At 32.3% G+C, this 13032-nt stretch overlaps 3 protein-coding genes across 11 annotated transcripts in view; 2 read left to right on the top strand and 1 right to left on the bottom strand.

The window, feature by feature from the left end:
• Nucleotides 1-524, top strand: part of LOC149493893 (serpin-ZXA-like) — a 6974-nt gene extending 6450 nt beyond the window's left edge. Inside the window, exon 3 of the mRNA XM_089725893.1 lies at nucleotides 1-524. This exon is cut by the window's left edge and continues 382 nt beyond it. Coding sequence (XP_089582019.1) covers nucleotides 1-404 — 404 coding nt within the window. The 3' untranslated portion in view covers nucleotides 405-524.
• A 5610-nt stretch (nucleotides 525-6134) lies between these two features.
• LOC149493891 (Pentatricopeptide repeat (PPR) superfamily protein) lies at nucleotides 6135-11837 on the top strand. 9 transcript variants are annotated; one of them, XR_016322535.1, is made up of 6 exons: nucleotides 6135-6613; nucleotides 7165-7571; nucleotides 7979-8708; nucleotides 8942-9109; nucleotides 9811-9872; nucleotides 11113-11837. XR_016322535.1 is itself a non-coding variant. In XM_089725890.1 (4 exons), the coding sequence occupies exons 1-3, from the start codon at nucleotides 6173-6175 to the stop codon at nucleotides 8691-8693; spliced, it is 1563 nt and encodes a 520-aa protein (XP_089582016.1). In that variant the 5' UTR covers nucleotides 6135-6172; the 3' UTR covers nucleotides 8694-8708; nucleotides 8942-11837. The 9 variants fall into 9 exon arrangements, 2 of the variants coding, with proteins under 2 accessions (XP_089582016.1, XP_089582017.1); XR_016322540.1 differs by lacking the exon at nucleotides 9811-9872 and having other exon boundaries at nucleotides 11552-11837; XR_016322536.1 differs by lacking the exon at nucleotides 9811-9872.
• LOC149493892 (senescence-specific cysteine protease SAG39-like) lies at nucleotides 10419-11638 on the bottom strand. The gene is made up of 2 exons (XM_089725894.1): nucleotides 11206-11638; nucleotides 10419-11008 (listed from the first exon to the last, which is right to left on the bottom strand). Exons 1-2 carry the CDS (start codon nucleotides 11636-11638, stop codon nucleotides 10419-10421), a joined length of 1023 nt encoding a protein of 340 aa, XP_089582020.1.
• Nucleotides 11838-13032: the final 1195 nt, after the last annotated feature.

Here is a 13032-nt window from a genome sequence, read left to right as displayed (position 1 = left end):
TTGAATCAAGATTGTTACATGAACAATTGGAGCTTCAGCAAGTGGAACTTTCTAAGATGTGGATTCCAAAGTTAAAATTCTCATATGAGTTTTCAAATGTTCATCAGGTTATGCAAGAATTGGGATTGACCTTGCCGTTTTATGAGCTGAATGAAGAGCTTACAGGGATAGTTGACTCTGAATATCTTTATGTCTCCAAGGCAATTCAAAAGTATATTGAAGTAAACGAGGAAGGTACAGTTGCAATAGCCTTCACTGTCATGAATTTTTGTTGTCAATCTTCAATGACTCCAGCTCCTCCTCAGCCAAGTTTTGTCGCGGACCATCCTTTCATGTTCATGATCAAAGAAGAGGTGTCCGGAATTGTTCTTTTCACTGGAGCTGTATTGAATCCTCTTATTTAGCCTTTTTCAGGCCAAGTGGAGTACTTCATATTTCAGTTTTGAATTGATTACAACTCTCTTTTAGTTTTTTCATAGAACTTTTGTGAAAAATGCTTGCCGGAATTTGCACAATTAACATGAATTTGCTAGTACAATTTTTGAAATAGTTGCAGTTATAATATTTCATGATTATGTTCTTTGTTCAATTTCAAGCTTGAATAGCATCATTATAATGTTGCCTTGACCTATATAAATATGCTTGCGAACACTCCAAGAATTTTGCAAAGGGTAAATTCCACTCAGCATGTCTCAATTTAATACTTATTCATTTTATTGTTAATAAATTTCAATTTATAATAATGCAAAAATTTATAATCTTGCAGGGAATCAGCATTTGAAATTTATGTGATTTATGTTATTTTTTTCAAAAGTAGCTAATTGAATAAAAAGATATCACAACAATTGAGTAAGTTTAATTTACTTTTTTTTTTATATTCTTGCATGTATCTCCATGACTAGGTCATGGGTGATTTTCAAGTATGACATTCCGGTAAAGTTTTCTTAACAATGATAACTTCAAACTTCGAACTCTTAACTTTATAAATAAATTCGCTTCAGTTAATTTACTGTCATTTAATTCAAGAAGTGATAATTTTTTTCCCAAGTACTTGAAAAGTTGAATTTAACTTATTAATTTTGGTATTCCATTCCAAAATTTTGTTGGATTTCTATTAGTTAAAAATAAAAAAAAAAATTTATGGAGAACTATTCATAACTTTATTTCAACTAAGCTAAATTTAAAGAAGAGAGACATGATTGATCTTGATTGTCGTTGCATTACATGTGGAGATGACGAAGACTTGATGCATGGTATTTTTAGATGCCCAAACTCTTTAGCTTGTTGGAGACAAATTTCCTTGCATGTTAACCTTTCCTCTTTAACTTTTGGGCATTGGTTTTTTTTATACTTTGGATAATGTTGGTGATAATAAGATGGCTGAATTTTGTAGTCTAGCTTATTACCTTTGGCATTTTCGCAACGAGCTGTTTTGGAATCAAAAACATACGCCCCTTATGCAGTTATTGCTCACACACTTCGAAAATTACATAACTGGCAAGAAGTTCAAATGTTGTCTCAACGAAATACCGGTTTAGGTCATGCTAATAGCTCGGGAATCGGGAATAGATGGATTCGGCCTGCGACAGGTGGAGTTTCATGTACTGTTGATGGATCAATATTTTCGACTAATGGCAAGGTGGCCTGTGGTGCTGTTGTTAGATACTCATATGGTCAGTTTTTGTGTGCTTATTCCTCTTGGTATTTCGGATATTATTCCCCTAAGACAGTAAAAGCTATAGTTGTTCGAGAGGCTCTTAGTTGGCTCAAGCAGGAACAACTTCTTCATGTTGATTTGGAGATGGATTGTAGGAAAGTTTAGCAAAACATTATTTTTGATAATGTTCTTAATAATCAGTATGGCAATATTATTCGGAAATATCAAATTTTGTTGAATGAAGTTGATGATTTTAAAGCCAAGTGGATTCGTCGGCAAGCAAACGGTGGCCCACACCTTAGCTAGGGTTGCTATCTCCTTTACTTGTGATACTATTTGGACAGATATATCATCCTTATTTTCTTTATGATATTTTAGTTTCTAATGTTCTTATTTCAGGTTTTTTCCACTTAGCGTTGAGATCTTAAGTTTGGTGCATGGGATAGACCTATTAGCTTGGGTTAGAGTGAATCTTTATGCTAAGTTTTCCTTATTTATTCATAAAATTTTAAGATTCAAAAAAAAAATTTCATAGTTTAATAGCAATCAGTTAATATTCCCTCTGTTCTCTTACTTTAGAGAAAACAGAAAAAACTTTAGAATTAAGAAAGTAATTAAATAAAAACCTTTGCCAATTTTATTATCTATAATACTCATAATCAGCTTTAAATAGATAATAAATGGTGAGGAAGCCAACTCATTACTAGAGTATTTCAATGGTGCATTTATTATTTGAGGATTGCCAGAGTTTTCTCAATTTCAAATTCAGTAAATTACATCATTTTCAAAAATAGGACACTAGTAAGCAGAAAGTTGTCCTCAGACATGACGAACTCATCTTCTTCATACGCTAAGTCTAGACAGAAAGGCATTGAGTTTGTTTGCTATGATGAAAATTTGTGTTAATATTAGCAAGGTGCAATGTCGATTTAAAAATAATTTTTAAAGGTAGGATATAACTATACAAATCTGTGACCATATTATGAAAACTTTCCAAAAAAAAAAAGTCATATTCATGGTTCACATGTGTAAAGTTGATCACACTTTTATATAATGCGTATACACATAGTCTATGAAAGAATTTCAATTTAGTTTGTTCGATAAATTTTAAGTTTGTGCCCATATTGATGAGGTGTAACCTCAACATAAAGACTTTTTTTTATTAGTAGGGTGCAACAATTAAAATATATGGCCATATTAGGGTACTTAACCAGTGCAATACTCTTATGCGTGCTCAAATTTGTGAAGTTAAGCACATTTCTACTCAATTGCTAATAAACGTAGCAATTATTCATGCTTTGAAAACATAAGCTCATTAGTTGTCTAGCCCACATTTTGTTTGCCACTATTCTTATTAGTTGAATCGAAATAAAGACAGTAATAAAGGTTATTTAAGGGCATTTTAAATTTTTTCGTTTGACATCCTTCGCAAAATTTCCATTTAGAGTAAAATTCTTTGTATAAAATAAACACATAAAATAAAAGTTTTCTCTAAAGTAAGAGAACTGAGGGAGTATCATTTTTCCTCCTTGTCTGAGGCAATATGTGCAGTTATATATGATTTATGAAAATTAATTTGCTTATAAAATTATAAACTATATGAGTCTTTGCAGCATAAAAGCAATGTAATAAATCAAGATGCATAAGCATGAATGGAATACAATAATCCCAAAATATAAGAGGAAATCTAAGAAGTTTAATTAGTGACTATGTAACACGGAAACTCTATTTGGTTGCCATTTTTGCATGGGAAATCCCTGAAAAATATTTCGCAGCTATTTCCATAAACTAGTCGTGAATCCGCGCTTCGCATGCTGCTGGTATATATATATTGTTTAAAATATTCTTTTATAACATTTTTTGCAACTTTTATACTGAAATTCAAAAAAAATAGTGATTTGAATAAATTGTTTAATATGTATTTTAAAGTGAAAATATATATATTTTTTATTTTTAGTGAGTTTTATATCGTTAAAACCAATTATATAGTAAAATTAATCATAACCATAATCATAATAAATAAAAATCATGATATTTGAGAAATGAAAATAAACAAATAGATATGCATATAAAAATAAAAATAGTTAATACATACAGCACAAAAATTCTAAACAAATAGCATTTAGCTAGAAAGTCCATGGATTTCATCTTTTTATAAGAGGCTTCATGTATTTGTCTTATTGCAACAATTCCCATAACTTGTAATAGACGACCAAGTTTGGTATTATATGCCTGCTTTCTATTATATCATTCGAACAAAAAATATAAGAATAAACACATTTTAAAATCTGTGAGCCATGAAGTTTTCGAAGCTACAGTTGTCTTAAACTGATAAACAACAATGACAGTGAAGTCGACATCGAAGTAACCTAACGACTTCACGCTTTGTATCGACTCCTTCACGCAGTGGAACTTTGTAGGTTCAATCTCCTTTGGTGTTGTTGCTACAGAAAGGATCTTCTACATTGTTACAGGATCTCTTCGTCTCTCTCATTCGTTCGTCCATATATTGCAATTCATCACAGTGGGGTAGAGGTTATATATAATAACATATAACATATTCAGATTTAAATAAATTTAGCTTGATTTGAGAGGTTTTAGTTGGATTAGATTATATGATTAGGTTTCAAAATTTTTAAATTGACAAAATTATCAGTAAATAAATGTAGAACAAAAAATAAAATAAAAAAGAAAATATCGTGCTATAATTTATTATGCCATGTGTTTTGATTTAAAAGTTAGCTAAATTTTAAGTTGTTTATAATTTAAGCAATTCAAATAACGTATTTTAGGATAGACAGTTATATATAGATAAAGTTCAATAATTTAAATAATTTGATATGGATAATTTATAATAAACTATTAATTAAAATATTTAAATTGCTCACTTACAGTACAGAAAAACACAATAAAATTTTAAAAATTACTAAAAGAAAATATAAAAAGTTGGAGAAATAGAGAGCATTGAATCTTCTCTGTCTTAACTTTCATATCTATATATAGATTGTGTAATTCGAAAATATGTCTACACTCTAAAAAATATATATTTTTTTCTCATAAACTCATTTCTCTAATTAAAATAAATGCATAAATAAATACAAATTTACGAATAAGCATTTTTTATGGGTATGGAACTTGATTAAGACTCTATTCGACAATAGCGTTTGAAGGAGAGTTAAGAATTTTAACTGTGTCAAAATCTGTTTTTGTAAATTATGTCATTCGGTGAAGTAGTATATAAAATAGCTGTTAGTGGACAAGATAACGTTTATTAAAACGATGTTAATTCATCTAAAGTTTAGCGTTTCCACTTTTGATTAAGATTTTTTTTTGACAATTATGTCCTTAATTAACTTATATTATCCTCATTCTTATCCTTAATTAATTTATATTAACATTAGTTTACAGTCTTTTACTATAGTACTGCAGATCTGCAATTAAGTTAAAAAAATTACATTATTTTACACAAAAATTTAAACAAAATAATTTAATAATGAATTAATAGAGGAATATGTGAGTAAATTGTATTATCATTTTAGAAATGATAATGATTTCAATTTATATAATTGGACAACACACTATAAATTAATATTTTTTTTTTATATATAATGAGTTCACTACTATAGTCATAAGTTAAAATTCTAACGCAATATTTAAATGTCTCTTTGTGTCATTTTAAATTCAACAGCTAATCAAACAATTATTTTTACCGAACACGTTTACTCTAAACAGTTATATAAACAACTAATAGCTAACAGCTCGTAAAACCACTAATTGCTACTAAAACAGTTAACAGTTAACAGCTATTAAAACAGCTAACAGCTCATAAAATCGTTAACAGCTGCTAAAATAGTTAGTAGTGCTGAACAGGCCCTAAGTGTTGATTGGATTTGACTTATTATTGTTGAATATATTTAATAGTTTATAATAATTTATTTTTTATATTTATAAATATAACCGTATATTTTTTTTCTATATTTACATGTTTCCCATGTTTCCGTTTCTTTTATTTTAAAAATCTTGTTTCTCTGTGTATGTTTCCACGTTTCCATTTTCACACAATGCAAATTAATGAAATAGAACCTTATAAATTGTAAGTTTCTTGCGAAATCAAAGGGAAAGATAACCTATCATGTCCAGCCTGTACCAAGAAAAATCTAGAGTTAATTATAGTTTTGGTGTCTAAACTATATAAAATGTTATATTTTAGCGTGTTAACAGAAAATTTTTACAATGAATAAACCATTAAAAATACTCTAAAATTTGCAAAATACTCTAAAATTTGCGTCTTGTTATAATTGCACCCTAGACGTAAGTTTACCGCCCGCGCCCCAAATCTGTCCTTTCTTAACGAGTGAACCCCAAATTGAAATCTGTCCTTCAAAAATGATTAAAATAATATTTTGTATGGGTCCCACGGTCTGCCGTTGGGCTTCCTCGGCCCATCAATGCTTAAAAATCTTATCTGTAATTTCAGCGTCTTCTGCGCACAATCTGCAAATGCAGTAAAAATCCATGGCGGTATTTTCGTGCTCCATGAATCCAATATCGAACCCGTTAAATCGGCAGCAACCGACTAGCCCAATGCCAAGGAATAGAGTGTTGGTACCCGTTTCCACACCCGGATCTGAAAAAGAACCGAAATCAGTACCATTACTCACTCTTCCTCCTTCTACCAATGACAATGCGGTTCTGGCAGTGACTGGGAAAGGCGAAACGAGAGTGGCTATAGACTGGAAAAAGGTGAATGAGAGAGAAGCGAGAGAGAAAAAAGAGGAAGCGAATAGAAAGATAGCATCTAGGAAGGCAATTTCTGTTATTCTTCGAAGAGAAGCAACCAAAGCTATTATTGAGAAGAAGAAAGGTCCAACCAATTCCAAGAAATTGCTTCCCAGAACCGTCCTTGAAGCTCTTCATGATCGAATTACTGCTTTGCGCTGGGAATCTGCTCTTAAGGTGTGTTAATTTGGTCCAATTGGTATTTTGGTTGCAGAGTATCCGTTGGATAATATGTGTGTCAGTGTTTCTAATATGTTTTGTTTGACACAAGCTCAAGGATTAATTTAGTCGGATTTGGACCTGTTTTATTTTTTTGAATGATTCTCATTATCTGAGAAATGGATGCTGAAAATATGACTCGATATTTTGTAATCGCCCTCAAGCCCTATGAATTTTGCTTTTGCTACCAATGAATTCCTCCTGTGAAAAATCAAGGTATTATTTTCGGAACAATCAAATTTCAGGCTCAATAGATAATGCACGATAAATTCAGGCATCCAGATGCCAGATGGCTTTTTACGTTATAATTTCTGTTATGCTGGACTTTGTTGCTAAAATTACCAAGACTGATCCTCTGTTAAACGTTTCTCTTATTTGTTGGGAACTGAAACTTAATGAAAGTCCTGGTTTTTCTAGGCGGGGATCGTACACCTAATTTTAAAATCATTTGCATTTTGTTGGTCTCTTGAGTTAACAATCTCAGTTAAAGTGGAAAATTTTGTATTCAGGTTTTTGAACTACTACGAGAGCAGCTATGGTACAGGCCAAGTCCTGGAATGTATATCAAGCTCATTGTCATGCTTGGAAAGTGTAAGCAACCTGAGAAAGCCCATGAGCTCTTTGATGCTATGATTGCTGAAGGTTGTGTGGTGAGCCGTGAATCCTATACTGCTCTGTTATCTGCCTATGGTAGGAGTGGTCTCTTAGATGAAGCATTTTCTTTGTTGGAGGAAATGAAGAACAATCCTGATTGCCGGCCTGATGTCCATACTTATTCAATCCTCATAAAGTCATGCCTCCAAGTTTTTGCGTTCGACAAAGCTCAGGAGCTGCTATCTGACATGGCACCTCTGGGTGTCAGAGCCAACACAATCACTTACAACACCCTCATTGATGCATATGGCAAAGCAAAAATGTAACTCTTTGTGATTCCCCCCAATTTCGAAATTTCAAATGCCCATCTGGTTGCTGGAGAATAAAACAATTATCAGAGCTTAATTTTGCTGTCATCTGGTTGATGGAAAGCAACGAAAAGGGTACAGAAACTTATATTGCATCTACTTCAGGAATTTCTGTTGCATAAAGATATCACAGTCAATTTGCAGCCATCAATTGATAACCATCTTCTCCGCCTTTACCATGACTGCTGCTTTTCACCACCTCCTTGCAGCCTCTTGTTCTATATTGTGTTTTTGGAAATTATTCAATTTCTTCTCTTAACCATTATGGGAAAATAAGTTCTTCTGTTTTTCGGCAACCAGATGGAGCATAGAATGCTGTTCAATTGCAAAGACATAACTCATTGTTTTTATGTTTTAAAAGGTTTGCAGAGATGGAAGCAACATTGGTGAAGATGCTTAGTGAGCAGAATTGTGAGCCTGATGTTTGGACCATGAACTCAACACTCAGAGCCTTTGGCGGCAGTGGGCAAATTGAAATGATGGAGACATGTTATGAGAAGTTTCAGAGTGCAGGAATTGAACCCAACATTAAGACCTTTAACATTCTCCTGGATTCCTATGGAAAAGCTGGGGATTACAGGAAAATGAGTGCTGTGATGGAATACATGCAGAAATACCATTACTCATGGACAATCGTAACCTACAATGTGGTGATTGATGCATTTGGGCGAGCTGGTGATTTGAAACAAATGGAATATTTATTTCGACTAATGAGATCAGAGAGGATTAAGCCAAGCTGTGTTACACTTTGCTCTCTTGTACGAGCCTATGGGGAAGCTGGGGAACCGGAAAAAATTGGAGGGGTCTTGCGTTTTATTGAGAATTCAGATATAACATTGGATATTGTGTTTTTCAATTGTTTGGTTGATGCTTATGGGAAATTGGGATGCTTTGTAGAGATGAAGGGAGTACTTGAGCTGATGGAGCAGAAAGGATGCAAGGCTGATAAAATCACTTACAGAACTATGATTAATGCTTATTCAAGCAAAGGGATGACCAAGCATGCGAAGGAGCTCCAAGATCTTGTAGTGTCAGCTGAAAGGCCTCGATTGCACAGGAATAAACCTGATTTTTGATAGCAATTTCTGCAGGTCATATAACTTCATGCTTATGTATATTACTATTTGCTTCTTTGTGATTATATTATTGTGTATATTCATTATGTAAAACTTCATATCTCCTTGATTATAAAATTTATGTCATCAGTTTCTTAGAGTCACTTTTGTTTTGTCATTTGCTGTTTTCTATTAGGATGACAAACTACTCTCTCCGTCTCAATTTCTTTTTCTTTTTATTCTTTTTGTTTTGCTCCTCTTCTACAAAGACGAGAATCACGTTTGCTATCTCCTTCTTGGGTGTCTGTTCTGGCTGTCAATTCATTGGTTCTCGAGTGCCATGGAGCTCTAAGTTGGAGTCTTTCTCAAGCTGCATGCCCTTATATTATTTAAGAGCCCATTTCCAATCTCTACATATCAAATAACAGCTCCATAAGGTAATTCTCTTTCGCTATTTCGGAAAATTTTAATTTTGATTTTTTAGTGTTGGTCCCTGAATTGGTAATTTTGAATTTTCAGTGTCGAGGCTGTAAGTCTATGAGTTTATAAATTTAGTTTTTGCATTTTTATTTTATTCTTTTTTTTTTTTTTTTTTTCTGGTAGGCTTATTGTAGAGGTCTTTCTGTTGAACTTTATTTGATTGTCAGTACTGTGCTGATTTCAAATTGGTGTTTTAATTTCTTTTTTATTTTATTTTGTAGATTAAATTAATCATGTGTTTTTAATTCTCATTAAATGTTTTCATGGAGATCAAGGCTCTGTTTGTAGCCACTTGACCAATGTTCCATCATCATCAGACAGTGCCATCACAAAAGATCTGATTATGTCTATGTTTTGTTGGTTTTAAAGTGTCTACTGGTTGTCCAGCTTGCTTTTTCTATTCAATTTGTTTGATAATTTGATATGAGATATTACATGTTTGGTATAATTTTATATTATTATTCCTTGTTTGATGGAAGGATAAAAAAACTGCCGATTTTGATTTCTTTAGATTTTTCAATTGCTTGAATAACTACTACTTCCACATCTTGATAACTAGTAAAATCAGCTCTGCAATTACAAACTTACTGAATTTTGTTGCTTTCTGGCCTAGCACTGTTACTTTTATTTCAACAACTCAATATTTCTCTGTTTGCAGCCTTTTGAATTTTCTTCTAAAGCTTGGTGGATTAATATTTCAGATTCCATATCAAATATGAGGTACCTTAAATGAATTAAATATAGCTGAAAACAAAAATCAAGATACTAATATTTATGACTTGTACTGGTTAATAGAACTTATTCTTGAACTAATTAAAATGCGCTTTTCTATTTCTCTTTTTAAAGTCCAGGTCATATAGGAAATAAGGGGTGTCATTCTTAAGTTTGATGCATGTTACAAAATTTCTTATGAAGATATGTACTCCAGATTCTAGACCGAGACATAACTGTGATTTACAAGTTTAGGTTGGAACTTAATAATTATACGGACTTGAAGTCCCTCATGTTTCTTCAAGGGTTGTTGAAAATAAGAATTATACATCCTTTCCATGATATAAATTATGTACTACTCTATATTGAAGATGAACATAAGATATCAACATTCATATTATATAATAATTGCAGGTATACAAACTTATAGTATCTTATACAAGAACTGAATACGTAGTAGTTCAGGTTATAAACAATCAAACTTTAAAACCAAGCACACAGACTAGATTTTACAAATACTAATTAATAGCCTTTTTTTTTTCCCAATCTTAAGCTTTATGCAGTAGGATATGATGCTTGCATCGCAATGCCACAGAGCCCTTCCTTTGCCTCAATATCTCTTTGCATCCTTATGTACCCTACTTCGCCCCATTGCGTGCCCCATGAATTCTTCACCAGCCAATACTTCATTCCATTGCTAACACCATACCCAACAGCAGCAACACCATGATCTAATTCAGTGCCACAATCTCCTGTGAATATCCCACTTGAATAGAACTGAAACTGAAAGCCTCCAGCATCGATGGCGACTGAAACTGGTTGTTGTGCAACAGCCTTCAGTAGTGCTGCCTCGTCGTTGGCCGGTACATCTTCATAGCCAGTTATCTTGGCTGCATGGTTGGCTTCCTTATTGGCATTGCATGTTCCATCAGATCCTTCATAAGGGTAGTTAGTCTCTGTGGTTAGGCCCTGATTATTTTCTATGAATTTAAATGCATCATCCATTAGGCCACCCTGGCAACCTTGATCCTCTCCTTTAGTGTCACAATCGACTAGTTCTTGCTCAGAAAGTGAAATCAATTTATGACTTGTTAGCTGAGTAATTCCTTCTACTGCAGCCACTGCTGAAAATGCCCAGCATGATCCTGCATGCAATTTGATTCATCGATTAGCTAAATAATTGGAGACAATTTTTTTTAATTAATGAGACAATTTTGATCGTCGTCTAATATTTTTTTTTTCTTTGTAGTGCTAGCAGTCGATTATCTGTCTCAGGAGTTAATACATTATATATATATATATATATATATATATATATATATATTAGAAAGTTGTCACTTACCACACTGGCCTTGGTCCTTGATGGGTGTGACGGCTCCTTTCTTTCTCCAATCCATAGAAGATGGTACTGCAGTAACATTTTCATATCTGAAAGGACCTTCTTGCGGAGAACACATATGACCTTTGAATCTGTTTCGCGAGGTCTTGAATTCTTCATTTGTAAGATCTGCAAATTGATTGATGCCTAGCTTGTATGATTTTCCTCCAGCTTTGTTAAATGATTCTATGCGTTCTACATTTTCCTTGAATATTTTGTAACGAATTTCCTTCTCATTAGCATCTTTATATACTCTTCCATTTTGAGCCATCCAATCCTCATGCCTCTCATACATTGATGCATCTTGCAGAGACCGAGCTATGGCTTGAGAAGCCAAAGCTGCCAAAATGAAGATCAATGCCAAGAAAATGCATTGGTGTTGGGTTGTGAGTGCCATGAGAACTGGAATTGGGATATTTGAGAATTGATTTGACTAATGTGATTGCTTATTTGATTTATATAGAGTTCTCCTGCAATTTATTGGGATTGAGACGGGGAAATTCTACGTGCCTGGAAAAATATTCTGATTTGGACCAAAATTTGTATATCTATTTAGATAATTTTTTTAATATTTATTATTGGATGTTTCAGTTTAAGATCTCTGGTGGAAGTTTGTCTTTTCTGTTGTTTCACGTCAATCCATATAATCTTGCCGTGCCGTTTCCTTGTTCCAAGAAAATGGCGTTCAGATGGTGCTAACTAAACATTCAGGTTCTTTCTTTTCTTTTTCTTTTTTCTCAAATCAATCATTATTTCATATTGTGATTATGAGTTCCTTAATTCCCATTTAGATATCTATATTTACAATTGAAGTTTGGACTCTCCAAACTCTCATTTTTGTTTTATTATAACTTTTAAGCGTCACTGAACATTGATGCATTAATTTTCCTTTTGATTTTGGAGCTTCATCGTACCTTTATTATTAAACTAGTTGACAAACCGCATTTGCATGCCTGCTGAGTATTTAAATATTATTTTATTAATTATTGTAATTGATTAAATTATTATGTTTTTATAAATTATTATGAATTATAAAATTGTTAGGAAGAAGAATCTAAACCTTATTTGGTGTAACCAAATAATATTAAATATCAAAAATAATTTGTAGTAAATAAAATTAAGGCATTGCTTGCAATAACATAAAATTTAAATTGGCAGCATTGTAAGCAACAAAATCGTATTATTCCTATTACAAGTAATTATGCTTTAAAATGAGTGATTTACCATCCTAATAATAGGCAAAAAAATAATAACGCTATAAAGCTAAATGTATCCTATTTGATTTATAAATTCATGTGTATCATTTTTCTTCGGAAGGATGAAACCTGAATGTATGATGTATGACATAAATTTGTAGTTTGAATCTCATTGTTTTTAATTACAATAATAAAATCTCTCATCACTTAAAAACTATATTTCCTGAAATTTTGAATGTTATACATTCATCATTTGACAAATACCTAAAAAAAAATTTTCAAATGCTCATGCCAATAATATGAAACTCTACCATCAAAAAGGCTATCAACTCTTTCCTTTTTCTTTTGGAGTTTGTACCTCCGTTGTTATATATTTCAGAATTCAATCCAACACTGAAACATTTCGAGGAAGCATCAGGTTCATTTATAATATCAGTCTTAACGGACTGTTGACTCCGTTGAAAGAGCGAACCATTTTAAATTAGAAAAATATAGAGAAGGGAGGAGAATATAGTGAGAGGAGGGAAAACGGCCTAAGAAACAGACATCTAATTAATCTAACAAAGAGCATTTTGAAAAATTATTATCTTGCAAA

The sequence above is a fragment of the Jatropha curcas genome, chromosome 9 (assembly GCF_041381405.1).
Source record: "Jatropha curcas cultivar XTBG-Jc1 chromosome 9, XTBG_Jcur_1.0, whole genome shotgun sequence".
Classification (NCBI taxonomy): domain Eukaryota; kingdom Viridiplantae; phylum Streptophyta; class Magnoliopsida; order Malpighiales; family Euphorbiaceae; genus Jatropha; species Jatropha curcas.
This window is presented reverse-complemented; position numbering and strand designations above follow the sequence as displayed.

Coding starts and splice junctions, on each gene's coding strand:
- LOC149493891 (XM_089725890.1), top strand. CDS start 6,173: ATGGCGGTATTTTCGTGCTCCATGAATCCAATATCGAACCCGTTAAAT. Junction 6,614..7,164: donor GCTGGGAATCTGCTCTTAAG/GTGTGTTAATTT, acceptor TTTTGTATTCAG/GTTTTTGAACTACTACGAGA. Junction 7,572..7,978: donor GCATATGGCAAAGCAAAAAT/GTAACTCTTTGT, acceptor ATGTTTTAAAAG/GTTTGCAGAGATGGAAGCAA.
- LOC149493892 (XM_089725894.1), bottom strand. CDS start 11,638: ATGGCACTCACAACCCAACACCAATGCATTTTCTTGGCATTGATCTTC. Junction 11,009..11,205: donor CAAGGACCAAGGCCAGTGTG/GTAAGTGACAAC, acceptor AATTGCATGCAG/GATCATGCTGGGCATTTTCA.